The 21865-nt window shown below is 34.0% G+C and overlaps 2 protein-coding genes across 2 annotated transcripts in view; one reads left to right on the top strand and one right to left on the bottom strand.

Annotated features, from left to right (window-relative positions):
- Positions 1 to 17770, top strand: part of LOC140445915 (short/branched chain specific acyl-CoA dehydrogenase, mitochondrial-like) — a 28518-nt gene extending 10748 nt beyond the window's left edge. The window contains exons 2-4 of the mRNA XM_072538351.1: positions 3990 to 4272; positions 11289 to 11729; positions 16842 to 17770. Coding sequence (XP_072394452.1) covers positions 3999 to 4272; positions 11289 to 11729; positions 16842 to 17371 — 1245 coding nt within the window. The 5' untranslated portion in view covers positions 3990 to 3998 and the 3' untranslated portion in view covers positions 17372 to 17770. The remainder of the gene's footprint in view (positions 1 to 3989; positions 4273 to 11288; positions 11730 to 16841) is intronic.
- Positions 1 to 21865, bottom strand: part of LOC140445914 (uncharacterized) — a 68761-nt gene that overhangs the window by 33730 nt on the left and 13166 nt on the right. Inside the window, exons 4-5 of the mRNA XM_072538350.1 lie at positions 21382 to 21670; positions 21109 to 21326 (exon numbers count right to left, since the gene is read on the bottom strand). Coding sequence (XP_072394451.1) covers positions 21109 to 21326; positions 21382 to 21670 — 507 coding nt within the window. The remainder of the gene's footprint in view (positions 1 to 21108; positions 21327 to 21381; positions 21671 to 21865) is intronic.

Here is a 21865-nt window from a genome sequence, read left to right as displayed (position 1 = left end):
TAAAAAAATATAGTTTATTACCTGAAAATGAAGTTAAAAAAGACCAATAGAAATAAATAACTTTTTTTTTTCTTGACTTCTGGTACTTAACTACAATCTAAAGTGAAATTGTTTGTTAGTTGTGCCCAAAAGGTGCCCCAGCGGCTCTTTTTCTTAAACAGAGGAATTTATAGGCGAGCGGTTTACCCCTATAAGCAGAGCATCAACCGACTAAAATTCTTTTTGCATTTCTAATGCACCAAACCTTTTTTATTCGATTCTATATATTTTTCCAAGATGAAATGTATTTTTTTTTAAATTTTTACAAGTGGGCCGGCAATTGTTATTAACAAATAACTTATACAAAAAAGCAATTTCACCGAATTGTTTCGGAATCAATTTTTTTAGGTGTATCTCATCAAAATAAACACTTTTTCTCTCTTGATAATTTTTCGAAAAATGCTTCCTTTTCGAGTTATTTTCATTTTTTTGTTGAAAAAATGCCTTAATTAGTGATTTTTGGGATTTTTTTTTCTAAAAAACTACCAAATGAATTGCAATTTTACAAATAGCTTTATAATCTTTAAACCGTCGAGTACAAGTTAGAATATTTTGACAAGGATAAATAGTTTCTATCTCGCTAAAAACGTGGACCCAAATGTTTCGAATATGCCTTTCGAGATTATCCCGCTAAGCGTGTACAGCGGTTGAACTGCTATAGGCGCTCGAATCTTTTCGACTTTTTTAATAATGTAATATATATATATATATATATATATATATATATATATATATATATATATATATATATATATATATGTATATATATGATTTGAGCAGCATTTCGATAAAAAAATTCAAATTATTGTTAAATTTCCAGACACAGATATATTTATTTTACTTTTATCTCATTATCATGATTTCACAAGTGAACCACTTTTATGGTTTCACACAGGAAATATTGTAAAAAATGTGGATCGTTCTCGATATATACCTGTACATCAAATTGCAAAAATAATGTGCAACAGTATGCTAATAATGCATTCTATAACAAGTTGTGATACCACAAGTTTATGATATGGGAAAAAAGAAGGCTTATAAAGCTTTGCAGAAATTAACTGATAGTCAATTGGAAAAATTAAGAAATTTGCCTACTTTACCTTTAGATGAAGGACTTACAGTTTTGACTCTATTTTTATCTAAACTGTATGACCCTCAAAATAAGTTTAAAAAATATCATGAATCCATAAATTAATTAAGATATAATATTGCATTAAAAAAATGCATCTAATGAAAAATTACCACCTTCGAAACCAGCATTATTACAACATTACTTAAGAGCAAAGTGGCAAATAAATGAATGGATTCAAGCAAAAAAACAATATTATTTCATCTCTTGATCCATTAACCCATGGTTGGACAATGGAAAATAATTGTTTCGATTTTAATTATTTTGAAGGCGAAACTAGTTTAGATATGTTACAAAAGCATTTCTGCTCATGTACCGGAAAATGTTCTACGAAAAATTGTAATTGTATTTCCTATAATTTAGAATGCTGCGCGGTATGTGCATGTACACCAGAGAATTGTAAAAATGTTAAAGACGACTTTATTGAAGACAATGAAATCAGCTTATTAGATGGAAATCCTGTTGCTGTTGACGAAAATTTTCAAATTATTGACGAATGAAAACGATGTATAATTAATAGGTATTATATTTTAATTTTATTATATTTTTTAATGAAAAATTAATTATATATTGCTTAATGTATTTCACTGTAATTAAACATTCAATAATATAGTCACCACGTATATTAAAAGAAAAATTACATTATTATAGCATTGTAAAAAATTAATTTTAATTGTTTTAATTATAATATGTCTATATAAAAATAATTAGAAATATCTTTTTTTTTAATAAATTGTACGTAATATTTGTATTGAATTATTTTTTTAAATTTAAACAAATATTTCTACGCGCCGCACGCCTGTATCGCCGCAACCGCTGTACACACTTAGCGGTAGACTGCTCGAAAGGCATATTCGAAATATTTGGGTCCACGTTTTTAGCAAGATAGAAAAAAAATTATCCTTGTCAAAATATTCTAACTTGTACTCGACGGTTTAAAGATTATAAAGCTATTTGTAGATTTGCAATTCATTTAGTAGTTTTTTAGAAAAAAAATCCCAAAAAATCACTAATTAAGGCATTTTTTCAACAAAAAAATGCAAATAACTCGAAAAGGAAGCATTTTTCGAAAAATTATCAAGAGTAAAAAAGTGTTTATTTTGATGAGATACACTTAAAAAAATTAATTCCGAAGCAATTCGGTGAAATTTCTTTTTTGTATAAGTTATTTGTTAATAACAATTGCCGGCCCACTTGTAAAAATTAAAAAAAAAATACATTTCATCTTGGAAAAATATATAGAATTGAATAAAAAAGGTTTGGTGCATTAGAAATGCAAAAAGAATTTTAGTAGGTATATTCTGTTTCTAAGCGTCTTTTGAGGGGTAAACCGCTCGCCTATTAGATAGATGAATAAAATATTGCCCGATTTATATCAGTAGAACTTAAAATGGTAATGACTATAATCTAGGCCAGGAAATGAAGCATTTTGGCTCGCGATTTTTTCTACTTGAAATTTTCGCAAAAGATAGAGAATATCCCAAGGATCACAATTCTATATCATGGCGCTATACGCTAAAACCTTGGGGGTGGTTGCCACCCCATTTCGGGAGTGGGAATTTTTCATTACATTTTAACCATGGAAATCGATGGAAAAAGTAATACTAAGGAAAAAATGTTTTTTACGTTTTCTTCGTAAAACCAATATTTTTTGAGTTATTCGCGGTTGAAAGTAACAGTTTTTCGACGAAAAATCGACATTTTTAGAGGGTTTTTTGAGAATAACTCTAAAATTTGCATTTAATCAAAAAAATTGTAGATATTAAAATTGTATCTTTTACTAACCGAGATACGGCATGTTAAAGGTTAGCTTTTTTCGTAAAATGTATAATTTGAAATATTCAAAGCCAAATAATGGGAAAACTTTGCATTTTTCGAGGAAAATTTACAGAATCTTTTTTCAAGTATACAATTAGACCTTTAAAAACAAAGTTTCTATCAAAATAAGGTCGGTACCTACTTTTTTTTAGGACAAAATCAGTGAAAACAACCCCATAACTACCCTTTAATTAAAATTGATCTTCACCCTTCTGTAATTATTTTTATATATGTATTATCAATACACCCAAGAAGTTTGACCTATTTAAAAGGCCTAATTTTAGAAAAATTGAAGTTTAAAGATAAATTGATTTTTTGCAATCTCGTATATTTCACCCTTTCCTTCAAAATATCTACGAAAATACTGGAGATACAAAAAAGTGAAATGGTACTAAATTGTAGCTTTTTTAATAACTAAAATGTACATGTCCATAGATGTGCTTTACAGTGAATATTTAGCGAGGTATAGCCGTTTAAAACCTCTATTTACGAGCTAACACCCCCTTATTCGAGCCCTTTAAACTCACCCCACTTAAAAACTAAGGGATCTTACGGAATTTAATTTAAATAGTCTTATAGCTCTTCAAAAAACCCTACAAAATCATTTTTGAAAAAACTTTTCAAAAATGAGTTTGTATCTTTTATCAATAAAAATGAAAGAGCTATGTTTTTAAAACGATTTTTTTTTTTCGAAAAATTCAAATGAACTTTTGAAAATGATTTTTTGCCAATGCAAAAAAGGGTGCGGCGTGTATTCGTGTATTCTTCTCTGATATATATATCCAAAATGTTACAGGTTTAGAGAACCTGTATCCTGTCATCTTTTGCTACTGCCCCTTTTTCCCTTTAATTTTATGTCCCGTATGCGACGTAGAAGATTGTGAATACCAACGTCATCGGTAAATATATCGTAGATCAGGGTTTCCCAACCCCCGGATGCTAAAAATATTTTCAATTTATTTTCTTTTCTGAGGAAATTTATGCACCTTATCTCATTTTTTAGTAATCGACAATGAGCGGCATAGGAAGAACCAGTACGATTTTTCGAAGAAGGCCCATCAGACTACAACAAAACAGAAGCAAACATGACTACAAGGAAAAACATGTACCTTTGACTATACTGACAGAAGACGAAAACATGTTAAAGGACAACGTTGCTAAGTTTTGCAAAGCCAATATAGCCCCGTACGTTAGAGAAATGGAAAATAAGGGAGAAATCAAAAAGTCCGTTATGGATATGTGTTTTGAACATGGTCTCATGGGCGTAGGGATAGAACAAAAATATGGTAAGTATGTACATAATTTAAACGGAGATGTTTATTTGAATATAAACGTGCAAACAGAACAAACCGTTGACTACTGTTTAACCAGACAGGAATCACACACAAAAATAACTGTCATGTTTGTGAAAAGAGGGGCAGTTTATTGATCAGACCAATTCCACGAGTACATCAATAATTACCCATATAAATCACCATCATTTCGTACTCTTTTCGTCAAGTAAGAACGATAAACAAAATAAATATAGATGGTTGCATTTCGATTCAATTCGAGTCTCTCACCATTCTCCTACACGTGTTTCAACTTTTAAGTTTCATCAGGAAGACTTTGTGGGAGGACTGAATTTGAAAACAGGTAGAAACACGTGTAAGGGAATAATGAGGGACTCGAATTGAATCGAAATGCAACCATCTATATTTATTTTGTTTACCGTTCTTATTCGACGAAAAGAGTACAAAAGATGGTGATTTATATGGGTAAATTGTTGATGTACTAATGGAATACCTACAAATATTCCTAACATCGGCTTATAAGCGTTACTAGCTTGGGTTTACAGTTTACTTTAATCGTCATCGACACTAACTTCATTTTAAAAATTTATAGATATATATATATATATATATATATATATATATATATATATATATATATATATATATATATATATTACATTACATTTTCTTTGTAACGCTTTTATTCCATACAATTTTTGACTGTTCTTTTTCTCTACATTTCTTTGTTCTACACTCCAATTGAGTCAAAATTTACTTTCAGATTGTTATAATCTTGGCAGTGTATTATTGTTCTACCATTATTTCACCTAAGATTGCTGAGTTCTTCATCGATACAGAGGTATTTGGTTTTTTGGATGTTAACTCTTAAACTTTTCTTCCTAAAACCCAGATTTTCGTCTTCTTCCTCTTGATAAGCAATTCTGCTTGTTCATCGGTGGATTAATATCTTTATGGAAGGTGGTCATTCCATCTTTTGCGCGGTCGTCCGATACTTCTGCCGATTTGTGATTTATCTCTTACTATTTTTACCACACAGATCTCCTCCATTCTGCCTACGTGGTCATTCCATTCTTTTTTCTATTTGCTGTCCATTCGTTTATACACTGTACGCTACGTTTTCTTCTAATGTCTTCACTTTCCTTTCGATCTCTCAACGTATTTCCTGTAATTCTTCTCAGTACTCTCATCTGATTGTTTCTGATGCATATGTCATTACTGGTCTTAGACTGGCTTTATAAATTCTTAACTTCATCTCAGTTTTAATGCGTCTGTTTCGTCATATAGTGTTATTAAGGCAACCTGTCAGTCTATTTGCTTTCTGTACTTGATCTCTTTGTCCAGGTCTCCATAGCTGGACAATGTGAACAACTCCGCCTTCAGTTTTGTTGGGTGGATCGAGTAGCTCTGTTGCCGATCCCAAGCCCGGATAAAGGAAGGGGGGGGGGTCTACAGCCAGGTTAGCACTCTACTGATAGACTTTAAAACCATACAGCTCATAGAAACAGTATTATGCCTCAGAACAAGCACCAGATTTTGTACTCTTCAATTAACTTACGCATCATGTGCTCCATATCTTCCTTATCATTTGATATCTTCTTCTTAAAGTGCCTATCCGTTCCGGACGTTGGCGATCATCACGGCTATCTTCACTTTGCTTATTGCAGCGCGGAACAGTTCAGTGGTAGTCGTGTTATACCACTTTCGCAAATTTTGAAGCCAGGAAATGCGTCTTCTTCCCGGTCCTCTCTTACCATTTACTTTCCCTTGGAGAATCAGCTGGAGAAGGCCGTAACGTTCTTGATTTCTCATTACATGACCTAGATATTCCAACTTTTTAGTTTTGACGGTCATGAGAATTTCACATTCTTTCCCCATTCTACGCAGGACCTCCACATTAGTAACTCTGTCAACCCAGGATATACGTAAGATGCGCCTATAACACCACATTTCGAAAACTTCGAGCCGATTCATAGATGCAACAGTCAGTGTCCATGCTTCCATTCCGTAGAGCAGAACTGTGAATATGTAGCAGTTCAATAGACGGCATTTTGTTTTTAATGATATGTGTTTAATGTGAACATTTAATGATGATGTCTCGACTGTTGAAAATAGTTCTCATTCTAACGAATGCTGCTTTTGCTTTTATTATTCGCTGTTTAATTTCTGTTGAGTGGTCCCATTGGCTATTTAAATTGGTGCCTAGATATGTATATTGCTCGACTCTTTCGATATTCTGTTGGTTGATTGTAAGTTGAGCGTTTAGTATTGGTTTTTTACTAATTGTCATAAATTTGGTTTTCTTTATGTTAAGAGCTAGTCCGTATCTGTTGCTGACTTCTGTTATGCGATTTGTTAATATCTGTAAGTCATTCAGATTATCGGCAAAAACTATAGTGTCATCTGCATATCTAATGTTATTCAACCATTCACCGTTTATTAGTATTCCTTTCGCACAACCGTCTAAAGCTTCCTTAAATACCCATTCAGAATAAATATTGAACAACAATGGAGACAAAATACAGCCCTGTCGTACTCCACGTTCTATTGCAATTTTATCAGTTAACTGGTCTTCTATTTTGATTTTGGCCGTTTGATTGTAGTAAATGTTTCTGATAATTCTAAGATCTTTGTTGTCAATTCCAATTTCTTGCATTAGAGTCATTAATTTGTCATGTTTTACTCTGTCAAATGCCTTCTGGTAATCTATAAAGCATACGTATATATCACAATTCACATCCCTGCATCTCTGAAATAGCACCTGTACAGCAAAAAGGGCCTCCCGTGTTCCCAGAGCATCACGAAATCCGAATTGTGTTCTTGTTAGTTGTTCCTCACATTTTGTATATATTCTTTTGTGGATGACCTTTAGAAATGTTTTAAGTAAATGGCTCATAAGGCTTATAATTCTATAGTCTTCGCACTTTCTCGCATTGGGTTTTTTTGGAAGATTTATAAAAGTTGACACTAACCACTCTTGGGGAACCACGCCCGTATCATATATACTGTTAAATATATTTGTCAACCATTTTATGCCATCATAGTCCATAAGTTTTAAGAATTCTGAGTGAAAATTATCAGGGCCTACTGCTTTACCATCTTTGGTGCTTTTGATGGCATATTTTACTTCTTCGACTGTAAATGGTGGTCCAGATTCGCAATTGGTGTTTGTTGTAATACCAGTGTTACTTCGTATATCTTCAAAAGTTTTTTCCACGTATTTGATCCAAATATCTCTTTTATGCTCTATTTCCAGTACTATGTTTCCCTGATTATCTGTCAGGAATCCAGTGTTCTTGTGTTTATATAAGCCTGCCGCTTCTTTAATCTTTTTATGGAGGTTAAATGAATCATGTTTTTGTTGTAATGACTCTATCTCTGTACACTTCGAGCTAAACCAATTTTCTTTTGCTATTTTAATAGCCCTTTTTATTTCGTTATTTATGTTGTTGTAGTAATTCTTATTATCTTTAGCGTTTCTTCTGTCTTCCATCATACATAGAATCTCCTCCGTCATCCATTCCTTTTTATTTGTTCTTTCAGGTTTTAAGTATTTTTCTGTTATTTCTTGACTTACTTTGTGCAAATTTTCTAGTTCTACATCTGTGTTATCTGTTTCTGTACGGGCCCATGGTTTTTCTGTACGAGCCCACGTTTTTTCTTTTAGGCGTTTTTGTACCTTTTCCTTTACTGTTTTATTTTTCAGTTGGTTAATATCGTACTTCATAATTTTTGGTCTTTGAACTTTCTTTAAACTAAGTTTCATTTTGGCGATAAGTGGATTGTGGTCCGAATTTATGTCGGATCCCGGGTACGCTTTAACTGATGTTATAGAGTTTCTAAATCGTTTGTTAATAAGAATATAGTCTATTTAATTTCGTACTGTGTGATCTGGAGTATCCTGGGGAGATTTCCACGTATATAGTCGTCTTGGAGGAAGATCATAAAAGGTGTTTGTCACTACGAGCTGTTCTTCAGTTGCAAATTCAATCAAACGGTCTCCGCGTTCATTACGTTCCCCTAGACCAAAGGATCCCACTAAATTTCCACTTTGTCCTTTGCCAACTTTGGCATTAAAGTCTCCCATTATTAGTATTATTTCGTTTTTCCGAATCCTTTTGACAATATTAGTAAGGTCATTGTAAAATTCTTCTATGATTTCTTCTGGGGCGTCCGCTGTAGGAGCGTATACTTGAATAATGTTTGTTTTTATGGGAGTTGTGTTTAGCTGAACTAAGAGCATCCTTTCTGATACAGGTACAAAGTGACTGACACAATTGGCGATTTTATTATTCATAATTAGGCCCACTCCATTTATATGTTCGTTCTTAAGATTTCCTGAGTAAAATATTTTGTGATCTTTGATAACTCGGTATCCCGTATCTGTCCAGCGCATTTCGCTTATTCCCATAATATTAATCGAGAGTCTTTCCATTTCTTGAATGGCATTATAGATTTTTCCCGCCTCGTACATTGTTCTAACGTTCCATGTACCTATCTTTATGGCTGTTCGCAATACTCTTAGAGATCCATCATCTAGAATGTAGTTTGGTTCGTGAGGATTTCTCTTGATAACGACCTGGAAGGCCTCACGGTTTGAGCTAGATTTACCTTCCCTGCCGGATCTTGAATTCCGATTTTCATGATCAGTAGTCGGAATCTTAAAGTTTTTTATCACCATGATAATTGTACTAGAGATACTTAGAAGAAGTCTTTAATGCAGTGGTTTCTCCTTGCCTTCTGCATCCTTATGCCGTTCACTAAAAGTCTTAGTTCCTCCGCCTTCGAAGCCGATTTCTCAAACTCCAGGACAAAAGAGTGCCCTAAGGTGGCACTCTTTTGTCCTGGAGTTTGAGATCCCTTATATCTTTTGATATAACTACTTGGAAATCGACAAACTACAAAGTGTAAAGGTTCATGGTTGCTAGTTATATTTGTACATTTCTTGAATGTTTATTTCCATTATTTTAATGGCGCAATAATGTTGCGCAAAATTGGCTGAAACGTTGCAGAAACGTCAACCAGTTTCAGGGCAATAAATAAATATTTAGTTTGTAAGAGAAATTTTAACACCCCGTATCTCGGAAAAGGAAGAATTTGCGGACATACGTGTATGTAGCAAACTGTTATTACGCTGAATCACTCCCTGAAGTTAGTTGCAGGTATTTACTAAAACTCTGTATATTTTACAAATATGTATTATTCAAAATGACTAAGAACCAACACTTTGAACCTGTGCAACTCAGAAAAAATTGATTTCTGAGTCTTGGCGCAATGATAACTTTTGATCAGCATGGCCGAAGCTATCTCTCTGTAAAGTTTCAGCCAATTTAAGTGAAACTACTTTTACATAAGAAAAGTACCGGGATCTTCCATTCATTGAGTATTGATCCATCTATATTTTTCTATTTTTACTCGTGATTTTATATCATTAGATAGATTTTGTACAGATGCAAGGAGAGTGTGAATCATGTTTGTATCTTTTAAGATTTCCCAAAGTTTTACTGTTGTTATTTTATTGCATTTCTCTGTTAGTGGTTGTTTTTTTTTCTCAATGATTTGTTTGGGAAAAAATATTGTCGTTACATATTACTTGAACTTTCTTTTAGTCTTCTTAAGACTGAACTCAACTGAACTGGCTGTCTGTCAAATTCTTCATTTAATAACATGTCAAAGTACTTTTTCTAACTCTTTTGCTTTCTTTGCTCTATATTTTTTCTATTTCATAAATCTTGGCTTCTCCTTCCCTGGCATCAAGTTTTGCTTCCTTTTTGGCGACCGTATAGTTTTGAAGACCTATTTTCTTGCTACTGTTTCTCTACTTTCTTATTTTTTCTTGAACTTCGTTAGACCACAACCTTCTCTCCTTATTCTCAAACTTATTTCCTGACATTTTTCCAAGTATTGGCTGTATAAGCCAATAATATATAACGGTTGCAGGCCGGGACCTGCATACCTTCTATGAGTTAAGTTGGTTGATACGATATAATCGTGCTTCTTCTTCTTCAAGTTCCGCTCCTATCGGAGATTGGAAATCATTCTGGCAATTATAATTTTGTTGGTTACGCGCCTGAATAGTTCAATTGAACTGCATCCAAACCATTCACGGCGATTGCCACGAGATTTTACGTCTTCCTACGCTTCTTCTGCCTTTGATTTTACCCTGCATTATATTCCTTAGTAGTTCGTATTTTTCACCTCTCATGATGTGCCCAAGTATTCCAATTTCCTGATTTTTATGAAATTTAAAACTTCGCATTGTTTTCCTAGTTGTTCGAGAACTTGTTCGTTTGTTTTGCGATCCATAATCGTGCTGTAAACTTATAAATAAATATATTTATATAAATTCGAACCGCTCATTTTATTTAATCTCGCTACAGTGTAGTTGCCCGTATCCCGCCGCTAGGAGGCACGTACTTTATTCGGGATCTATCTATCATTTATATATGTTACTATTCTATTAATCTATATCCTTACCCACCCCAAACGAAGCTTCCGAATTGAGCAATGTGGTCTTCGTAAAGTCTTCGTGAACGATCAGCTTTTTACCATCTATTTTCGTCAGTAAAAAGGCGATCGTTCACCAAGACTTTACGAAGACTTACGAAGTTCACTATTCACTGCTGTTATTACGCGGGGCTGTTATTTGTATGCTACCGACTGTGACTTCTGATTCATACTGCTTAAGGAGGTGTCTTCATATAGAAGGTAACCGAGTGCCGTCCTCTTTTTTATTGAGACAGTCAGGATAACTTTAATTTCAATGGAGTCTCGGATAATTCCTGGTTTATAAAACAGGTTTTTACGTTTTGTTTTTAGATATGTTTAATATTTCTATCTCTGATTATTAATTTATCCTTCTATTACCTTATTCCATCAAGCGTCGGTAACTTTTATTATTATAGTATACGCCGATTCTCTTCTCACAGGGTGCCTCATGAATCACATACTTAAATTCTTTACTTTATGAACTATAAATTGAATCTTGAATAAGCCGTTTTATATTTTAGGTGGTTTGGGTTACCATCTAATGGCCAATATCCTAGTTATAGAAGAAATCGCCAAAGTAGATCCCGCCGTATCGGTCCCTGTAGATATACACAACACCTTGATCAACACCGTCATCAGCAAACTGGGCACCAAAGAGCAAAAAGAAACGTATCTGCCTCGTCTTGCTCAAGACACGCTCGGTTCTTTCGTTCTGTCGGAACCTACGTCAGGATCTGACGCGTTCGCCATGAAGACGACAGCTAAGAAAGATGGATCTGACTATATTATAAACGGTAATAAGATGTGGATATCGAGCGCTAAAATCGCGGGATTGTTCTTGGTAATGGCAAACGCGAATCCTAGTTTGGGGTATAAAGGAATTACTTGTTTTATTGTAGAGAGAGATACTCCAGGCTTGAGTATTGGAAAACCGGAAGATAAATTAGGAATATGTGCTTCAGGTAAGCTATACTCAACATAAAATTCTTAATATTATTCTGAAACTATTTTCTTGTGGAATCTCTATGTTATTTACTATATTTGGTGGGAATTAACCACAATTAACGTATTTCACACAGCGTATTACAGTAACCAAAATCAATCAAAATTTTAATGGCCATTGTCACAATATAATTCTTATAGTTCCATAAGCGTTATCGATCATTGGATATCATGTTGGTTACCATACTCGCCATCACGGCTTTAGTGACAGTAGCTCTAGACAATGATCTAGTCGATTTTCAGTACCATTGTGTTAAATTAAAAAGCGATGATGTTCTTCTTCTGCAAGAGCTATGTTTACCTTGTATTTTTTCCCTGTGTGACAAGTGGAAAAGTTCATATTTTCCAAGGGTGCCTCATAATATGACCCAACTATTCCACTTCGCGTCTTTTTATCATATCGATCAGTTGTCTTGTTTGGTTTAGCCGTCTACCTCATCATTTCTGACCCTGTCAGAACAGTTTAAGTATGGCCTCACTTAGAATCCACGTTTCTACTCCATATAGTAGTACTGGAAAGATATAACAATGTGTCATTTTAACTCGAAGATCAATACTTCGTAGAAGAGCGTGGCCGCAACGCAAAGGACGTTTCTCAATTTTACAAACAATGTTCTCTTCAGCTTTTAGTTTCTACGATTGGATCCCAGTTCTCATTGATATTACTGCTATCATCCTATATATAATTTTCTTAACATTAAGTTTAAATCTATACAGATCACAGGTCTGACTTATTTTGTTAATTAGATTTTGAAGATCCTCACTGAATTAGCCTTCTGTTGTTTCTGTCCCTTAACCGGTAATGTGTCTGTGAGACTGCTGGATTTAAAATTTCTCAGTAACAATAATTCCCTTAAGGCGTGACTATTCCTCGAAGGATTATTACCTACTTATTAGCTGTTTTTAACAGTTATTCTTCACGTATTTTTAAACTACAAATTTTAATATAGTTTCAATTCAGTCTGCAAGACTTCACGATTCCGTTTGTTATACGAAATATTTTAAATTGTTTTCGGGACGAGGTCTTCTAAAAAACTGTTTTAGGATCGTTTGAGGAAGAAGAAAACGATGTAAGTGATGTAGATTTCTAGTAGCCTACTTAAATAAATAATACATAAGTTCAGGGATTGTTGCTATTTTTATCCTTCCAGATATTTGTGTTTTGTGGTTTCAGATATGTTATATAGTTTATTGTAAATAAAAATGTATTGAAACCAAATTGAAAAATCCTCTTCTTAGTACCCTCTCTAATGAAGTTGGATCAGTATCGCAAAGTCTTGTCTATTGTGGACTTGATTTACGAGAGCGTTTCCTTCAGTTTTGGTCCAGTCTCTTATATTCCTGAGCCAAGATTTCTTTCTTCCTATACCAAGTTTCCTTCAATTTTTCTCTCAATTAATTGTAGTTGTTTGTATTCCTTAAGGCGCATTATATGTTCGAGATGTGAGGTTTTCCTAACTTTGACGATCTTCAACAGAGATGGATGAGTATTCATCATTGACAACACTTTAACGTTGATTGTTCTTGTGGTTACTTATTGGCAATATGATTCTGTACAGCCACATTTAAAATGAGTTTAACTTGTTGATGTCGCCTTGTTTGACTGCTCATGTTAAGCGTGTTGAGTGACCACTAAAATAAGAGTAGCATAGCGTGTAGTGGAACGACTAATACTGCGAATAACTTTAAAAGATAGCGACCGCAATGAATAAATACGTAAAAGAACAAAAGTAGAGGACGTAATACAACTTGCTGCTTCATTGAAGTAGTCTTGGATAGGTGGTGTTATCAGACAAGATAATACCAGGTGGACTAAACGCATCACATAGTGGAGACCTAGGTTACATAATAGGTGTGGGTTGACGTAAAAGTTGGCTGAACGATGTGAAAGAGAAAGCGGGAAGACAATAGCACCAGGTAGCAAGAGATAAAAGAAAAAGGAAGCGCCGAGGGGAGGCTTATGTACAGGAGTAAACTGTGAAGGGCTGCTGAAAGAAGATGAAGAAGAGGTACTTGTAGTATGTCTTTCTTTTGTTGTTTTTATGTTTTTCCTGTTAAGGGTGTCATGTTCCTTTAAGTAGTTTTCAATTCCATTACATTCTTTTGAATTTTGTATTCGTTTTTATCTTTATTTCTGACTTCTCTTCTTTGATCCGTTAATTGATGAGCTTCAGTATTTCCTCTGTCATACACCCTTGTTTTTTTCTTGTCTCTACTATACTTAATCTTGTTTCATGGTCGTTTTTTAATATATTTTTTACTCTCTTCAAATTTTTCTCAAAACCCTCCTCTTTCGTTTGTGTACTAAATTTTTTCTTCTAGTATGCTGGTAATTCCTGGTTTAACGGTAACATTTGCCGTCGGTTTTCTATCAATAGTAACTGTCTATTCCTTCAGTCTTGTACAGAACACTCGTTTAGGTGTATCTGCTGGTGATCTTCAGGGGTGCAGACGCAACTTTTATCATCAACAGTGGTATCACAGCTCGGTATGAGCCACAGCCTTCTTCAAAACAATAATCCATTCACCACTGTCTTTTGCAACTCTTCTCCATTCTCCAACTCCAATAGATTTTAAATCGTTCTGTAAGTTGTCTTGAAACTTAAGGCTCGATCTTCCTCTGCTCGTTGTTCCATAGACCCTCTTCGGTCAAAAACTTTTCTGACTATTGTACCTTCCTCTCGCCGATTACATGCCCTATCTATCTAAGGTTTCTTCTCTTCTTCTTCCTCTTTATAAGCAATTCTGATTGTTCATTGGCGGATTAATACCTCTATGGAAGGTTGTCATTCCATCTTTTACGCGGTCGTCGGATACTTCTTCTGCCGATTGGTGACTTATCTCTTGCTATTTTGGCCACACGGGTCTCCACCATTTTGCTTGTGTGGTTATTCCATTCTTTTTTTCTATTTAGTGTCCATTCGTTTATATACTGTACGCTACATTTTCTTCTGATGTCTTCACTTCTCTTTCGGTCTCTCAGCGTATTTCCTGTAATTATTCTTCTCAGTACTCTCATCTCTTCGTCTTGTTTCTGAGGCATATGTCATTATTGATCTTACACTGGCTTTATAAATCTATGACTTCATCTCAGTGTTAATTTACTTTTTGTCTATTTACTTTTTGAACTTGATCTTTCACTTCTTTGTCCAGTTCTCCATGACTGGACGGTGTAATTCCAAAGTATTTTATTTCCATTAATTGTTCAATACTGATGCCATCAATTGCTATTTTACTGATTGGTGATTTGCTGATTACTAATGATTTAGTTTTCTGAGATAAGATTGTCATATTAAATTCTTTTGCTCTTATATTAAATCTGTGGATAAGTCTTTGCAAACTATCTTCATCTTGGGCTATCAATATTGCGTGGTCTGGGTAACAGAGTAATTTTACTTCATTGTTTCCCATTATATATCCTCTTCCTTTGTTGACCCTTTTGATAATTTCATCCATGATTAAATTGAAGAGAATAAGACTCAATAAGTCTTATTCCGCTGCCATTTCTATAGGTTATGTAAGTTGTCCATCTATCTGACTTCCATTTTGTTGTTTTGGTAGATGTTTTCAATAGTTTTTATGATATTTAGAGGAACGTCGCTAGTATTTAATGAATTCTATGAATTTAATGAAATTAAATTTAATAAATTTAACGAAATTTAATGAATTTTACGTCAGGTTCACCAAAATTTCTATACAACTCAAAGTTGTAACGCCTGCGCCACAAATCTAGCTCTTTTATTCATCCATATATTCTTCTTATGATGTTTTGCTGAAAACGTTTAAGCAGTTCTTGGTCCTTCTGCGTAAGCGACCAAGTTTCTTCTCCATATGATAGCATTGGTCTTATTAGTGTTTCAGGCGTCGCTTTGGGAGTTTGAAAATTGTATTTGTGATGACTAGTTATTACTTTAAACAGAAATACATCAAAATATCTCCTCGTTCGATTCGACGTATTCCCAGATCATGTTTTTTTATGATATCCTTCTGTTATCCTTCGCCAATCTTCTCAATAAAATCTTCCATGACAATATTGAGCTCGTGTTACTCTGTAAATGCTAGTGCGGCATTACTAGGTATAATATTGGGTGCCTATTATGGCCCCAATGGCTAAACTAGTAATACAGTATGCGAACAAATATGTCTTTTAATCGTTGACAACCAAACCAAATTTATAAAAAACACTGTTTGGACTTTTTACCTCGAATTTTATGGAGTAATTTTATGTGCAACGATCGTGCGAGAGAGCTGAGTGTGTATTAGTAATTTTTTAAAGGCAGATTTACCATAAAAGCTAAGTGTAAAAATGTATTTCATAATTATCTACCGATTGTTCTTTTCGTTAGTAACAAAAATATTTAGAAATGCATTTCTCCCCATTAAAGTTAATAATTAATCGACAAGTACATTGATAATTGCATTATATATATATATATATATATATATATATATATATATATATATATATATATATATTCCGTTCCGATTAAATTCAAACTATTTTAAAAGATTTTAATAGCATCTGTGATAACCTCAACTTTATGTCACAAACAATAGAATATAACAGGCCGATAAACTTTCGGGATATTATAACAGCCATAAATAACTTTTGACCCCTTCGTTCCATCCAAACATAAAAAGATAAAGTACAGAGTTTTGATGAATAGAGCAGTCAAGTATTATTAGTATAATTCTACGAAAAGTATTTATTTATCTTTATCGAGCAAAATTCAGACATATAGCAAGTACCTGCATTATAAAAATAACGTTATCTACATTTGTCGATCCTGTCTACCCTTGAAGTGTTATAAACTTCGTGGATCCGATCTCTTATAATTTGCAATGCAGTATACATGATATAATAACTGTCATTCACGCCATTTTAGTTTTTCGTTAGTGATTGTCGACGAATCTTGTAAAACATGTTAGACAAATCCTCCATCGGCTATAAAAAAATATGTTCCGCAATGTGCTGATGTTAGCGTATTTTAGTCGTTGTTGGACACCTGCTCACCTTTTATTCATTTAACCTTGTCTCGATACATGAAAATAAGATGCATTATTTGTTTTAGGAACTCATCCAGTAAACTTCGATAACGTGAGAGTGCCACAAACGGCGATATTAGGAGAAGTGGGCCAAGGATACAAAATAATCGCCGAATCCCTTAACGAGGGCCGCATAGGAGTCGCCGCTCAGCAAGTAGGTCTAGCTCAAGGATGCCTCGATGTCACGATTCCATACACGTTGGAAAGAAGGCAGTTTAACAAACCGATATACAGCTTCCAAGGAATGCAACACCAAATAGCACAAATAGCTACGGAGATCGAATGTGCCCGACTGCTGACCTACAACGCCGCAAGACTCGTCGATAGCGGCGCAGAGTTTCAAAAGGAGGCGTCGATGGCTAAATACTACTCAGCCGAAGTAGCGCAAAAGACTTGCATCAAGTGCATAGACTGGATGGGCGGCGTTGCTTTTACCAAAGCAGTTATCCTAGAAAAAATGTACCGAGATGTCAAGATCGGAAGTATCTACGAAGGAACACTAAATATGCAGCTAAATACGATAGCTAAATGCATCGAGAAGGAATATAGACACTAAAATATCGAGTCGTGTCTAATATCATACTGATTTAAGACTGAGAACTTCCGTTCATGTATTCAAAAGGTTGTTTTAGTTGATGTCAAATAAAATACGAGATTTTCTTTTTAATGTGGCTTTTTTATATAAGCGGTTAAGCTTTAGTTTGTAAAAGTTTCTTTAGATCTGTAATAGATGCGCCAGTATTAACGAGTTTTCATCAAATTAATTTCAGTCTATTTATACAATTTAAAACAGTTTATTTATATTAAAATCATTCAATTAATCTATATTAATAAAAATGAATCGCCGAAATGTTTATAAGGGCATCACTTCAGAACGACTGTACCAAATTAGATAATTCTTTTTTTGTTATCAAAAATTTGTAATCAAAATAAATAGAGAGTTATTTTAGACGTATTTTATGTCATCCTTTAATAAAAGAACCTTTATTTTGGCATATACGCATGGACTCCGCAGTTCAAACAACGCTTCATATTTTCCCCACTATTGATCCAAACGAGTGGTGTCGTACAGTACCTTCAGATAGAAGGGAGATCTCCGTTGTTATGCTTATACTACTACTAAGGATTTCCACAGTTTTCACTGTCTTCCTTCACTCAACCGTTTTCTCCAATTTTCCCTGTCATTCCAGTCTCCATCTCAACAAACCCGGCTTCGAAACTCAACCGAAGACAAAAAGACAAAGACATGTTATGCTTATGCGAAATCGCGATTAGTTGCGTAGAAGTTATCGAATAGAACACATTAGAGTCCGACGGACTTTACGACGTAGTTTGTGATAGTTTTTATTTCAATGGCGTCTTCTAAAAGTAAAAAAAGTGTGCATCCAGACGATGCTAATTTTGAAGAAATTGTTGGGCGATGGCACGAATAGGCCGATAGTGATTTTTCCGACCAAGATGGTGATGACACGCCAAACAGTAAACATGAAGAACCAATTTTAAGTGAAAATAGTTCTGAGAGCGAATTTTATGCTAGCGATACTAACGATGGTCAATCGGACGAAAGTCAGGAGTCTGATGAAGATTCAAGGAATGAAGTGGATCCAAACAGACGATACTTTTATGGAAAAAATAGGTACAAATGGGCATCAGTGGAACTTACTCGCAATATTAGAACACCTGCTTCTAATTTATTGAGATTGCCTACTATCAAAGGATCTTTGACACAGATGGAACCAGTGGTGGCGTGGCTTAAAATTTTTTCTAGAGATGTTGTTGACATTGTTGTATATTACACAAATGTCAAACTGAGGGAATATCGCGACAAGGGCGGAAATCACAACCGCACAGAATTTAGAGACACCAATAATACAGAGATCAATGGATTTTTGGGCCTTCTGTTATTGACATCAGTCTTCAAGTCTAACCATGAAGACATCAACGCACTGTTTGCTACTGAGGGTACGAGGAGAGAAATATTTAGAATGGCAATCTCAGCACGTAGATTTGCTGTACTGCTAATATGCCTACGATTTGATACACGAGAAGAAAGAGCGAATCGAGCTAAAACTGATCCAGCTGGTATATACCTAGTAAACCCGAAAAGTAAGGAATAAAGATTCAATGTGTAGCAGATGCTCGCACTTATTATGTATACAACACTTATATATATATATATATATATATATATATATATATATATATATATATATATATATATATATATGTATGTATATATATATATATATATATATATATATATATATATATATATATATATTCTGGAAAAGGATCTGATGCATTAGAGGATTTGACTGCAGAAGAAAAAAAACTCTCTATTCCCTCTCAAGCAGTGGTTCGCCTTCGCAAGCCGATCTTTGGCAGTAATAGAAATGTTACAGGCGACAACTGGTACACATCAGTGGAACTTGTAGATGTTTTATTAAATAATAATTTAACATATGTTGGCACTATAAAAAGGAATAAGAGAGAAATTCCTAGAGTTCCTACCATCTAGATCAAGATCTGTAAACTCAACTTTATATGTATTTACAAAAACTAAAACTATTATCTCTCGAGTGCCAAAGAAAAATAGGGCTGTGCTTTTAATTTCCTTGCTGCATCACACAAAGTAGATGATATCGAAACTGGGTTACCGGAAATAAATGCCTTTTATAACAATACAAAAGCAGGCGTAGATTCAGTAGAAGAAAAATGCACAAAATAGTCATGCAGTCGAAGAACCAGGCGCTGGCCGATGACCATATTTTTTAGAATAATCGATATGAGTGCATTAAATGGCAATATTATTCACCAGGCTTGTGCCAACAACAAAATATACAACATTAGAGTTTCTGAGGATTTATGCACAGCAACTATATGAACCACTTCTTCGAGAACGAGAAATTAACCAACGTCTTCCAAGAGAACTAAGACTCAGCATTCAAAAGGTGCTAAGAATAAATCCAACCGAAAATGACGATCATACAGATACTTTACCCAGGAACGTTAGGAAGTACTGCTATTTATGTAACCCAAAATTGAAAAGGAAGACAAGTTTTCTGTATATACAGTGTAAATGTAATGTGTAGTGAACGTGTAAATAAGCGTGAAGAAATGTGATCAACTGGCCAATTTTCAGGACTTGCACAATTTTTTTTAGAATAACTTTTTATATGAAAAATATTATTTTAGTATTCAATATAGTTTTAAAAACGTGTTTTTGAAAAAAAAAATGTTTATATAAAATAATTTGTTTTTTTTTATCCACGCAAACGCTGATAGCAGATTTTTCGGTTCATTTAATTTTTATTTTCCTACAAGTTGGTATTATTTTGTATTGTTCAACTTTTTATAATAAATATGCTTTCTTTAAATGTCTTTTTAACTTTCAATAACTCTAACATAACATTTAGATCACAAATTGTCAGTTTGACAACATGGAGTCCCAGGGACTCTACCACGTCATTTGTGTAAAATTAATTCATCACCTTGGTTAAGGGTTAATAAAATAAACGTCGCCTGTATTTAAATTAAATACAGAGACAGAGAACTTTTATTTAAAGATGCCTTATTTTAAGGTAACCTGTCAAATTACGTGTAGAAAGAAAAAAGACGACTAATTTCACTTATATAAATATTTGACCAACTTTGTTGCATGTTTTGTTTTATTTAATGAATATTGTATATCGTAACTATTTACGATAATATTCATAAGTATTTTTAACAACTCTATTTCTCCATCATTTGCGCCAGCTAAACTAGCAATATCTAATGGTTCTTACATATTGTAAAATGGGTGTTATTGATTATCACCCAGATTTTAATGCTATCGAATTAGTATGGGCAGATTGCAAGACTTACTATAATACATATATTGGCGGAGATGGATATAGAGATGAACATGTTTTAATTATGTGGAAGGGAGCAAAATATTTGTAATATTAATAACCTGGAATAATTAATTATTGGAGATAACATTGGAGATAACAGTTCAGATTCTGAAGGTAATGAAAATGAAATATGAGAAACAAAAAACATATTCTTCAAAACTACTTCAAATGCAGCTGTAATTCTGCACGAAAATTTTAAAGCAAAACTAACATTTTACATTCTATTTATTTGATGTCAAATTTTATAATATAATCCGTAATCGGAACAGTACCCACTTGCTGCTGTGTGGAGTAAATTTCCGACTTATTTCGTATGCTTTAAATCATGACCCACGAGTAAAGAACCATGGACTCAACTGTATGTAATGTTTATTAAGCTACAAATAAATGTTTGACTTACTTCTCTCCTGCATTTCGACGATGGCGTCCACGTCGGCCATGTTGAGCATTTTATTGGAGCCTCGGCTGCTACTCGACATACTACTTAACCTGTCAAGACTGTCAGCTGAACCTGCAGAGCCACTTAGCGTGGAAGTCTTTAGACTGTTCGACGTCCGGTTGACGTCATTATACGTTGCGTCTAATTTCTCGTCTTCGTTTTCGAGACAATAACTTAACCTGAAAAAGTAATATTAAATATTTCACTTCTAATCGATGTTAACGAAACACTTACCTATTTAGATCTGTATGTATTTCTATCGGATCAGACAGATCTTTCTTCAAATCTTCTAGGCCGTTGTAGTCTTTTATAAGCGTATGTGTTGTATTAATATTATTTTTCGGCGGATCCGTATCGTACGTAGCATTGAGAATGTTGTGACTTTTTTTCAAATCAGACTTTTTGAATGTGCCGTTATGTTTGGGCGTTCGACGATATGTGCCGTTCGGGTTTACCCAAGTATGGTCGTTACGCGGAGATGAGTTTTCCGAATCCTTCTTCAACGTCTTGTCTAATTCCTTTTCTGAAATAAAATATGCTTTATTACAACTTGTATCTGAAGAAAAATCATCTGGTTCGGGTTGATGTATTTACATTAGGATCGGTGGAACCTCTGAGAAGGGAATTAAAGTATTTCGCGCATAAATCGATAACCATGCTAGTTTTAAGGCAAACGTAAGAAAATGTAGTGTGGGCTTTACGAACGTCGCTTCCCTCG

This window comes from Diabrotica undecimpunctata, chromosome 7, assembly GCF_040954645.1.
Source record: "Diabrotica undecimpunctata isolate CICGRU chromosome 7, icDiaUnde3, whole genome shotgun sequence".
NCBI lineage: Eukaryota > Metazoa > Arthropoda > Insecta > Coleoptera > Chrysomelidae > Diabrotica > Diabrotica undecimpunctata.
Note: the sequence above shows the minus strand (reverse complement) of the source record. Positions and strands in the feature narration are given on the sequence as shown.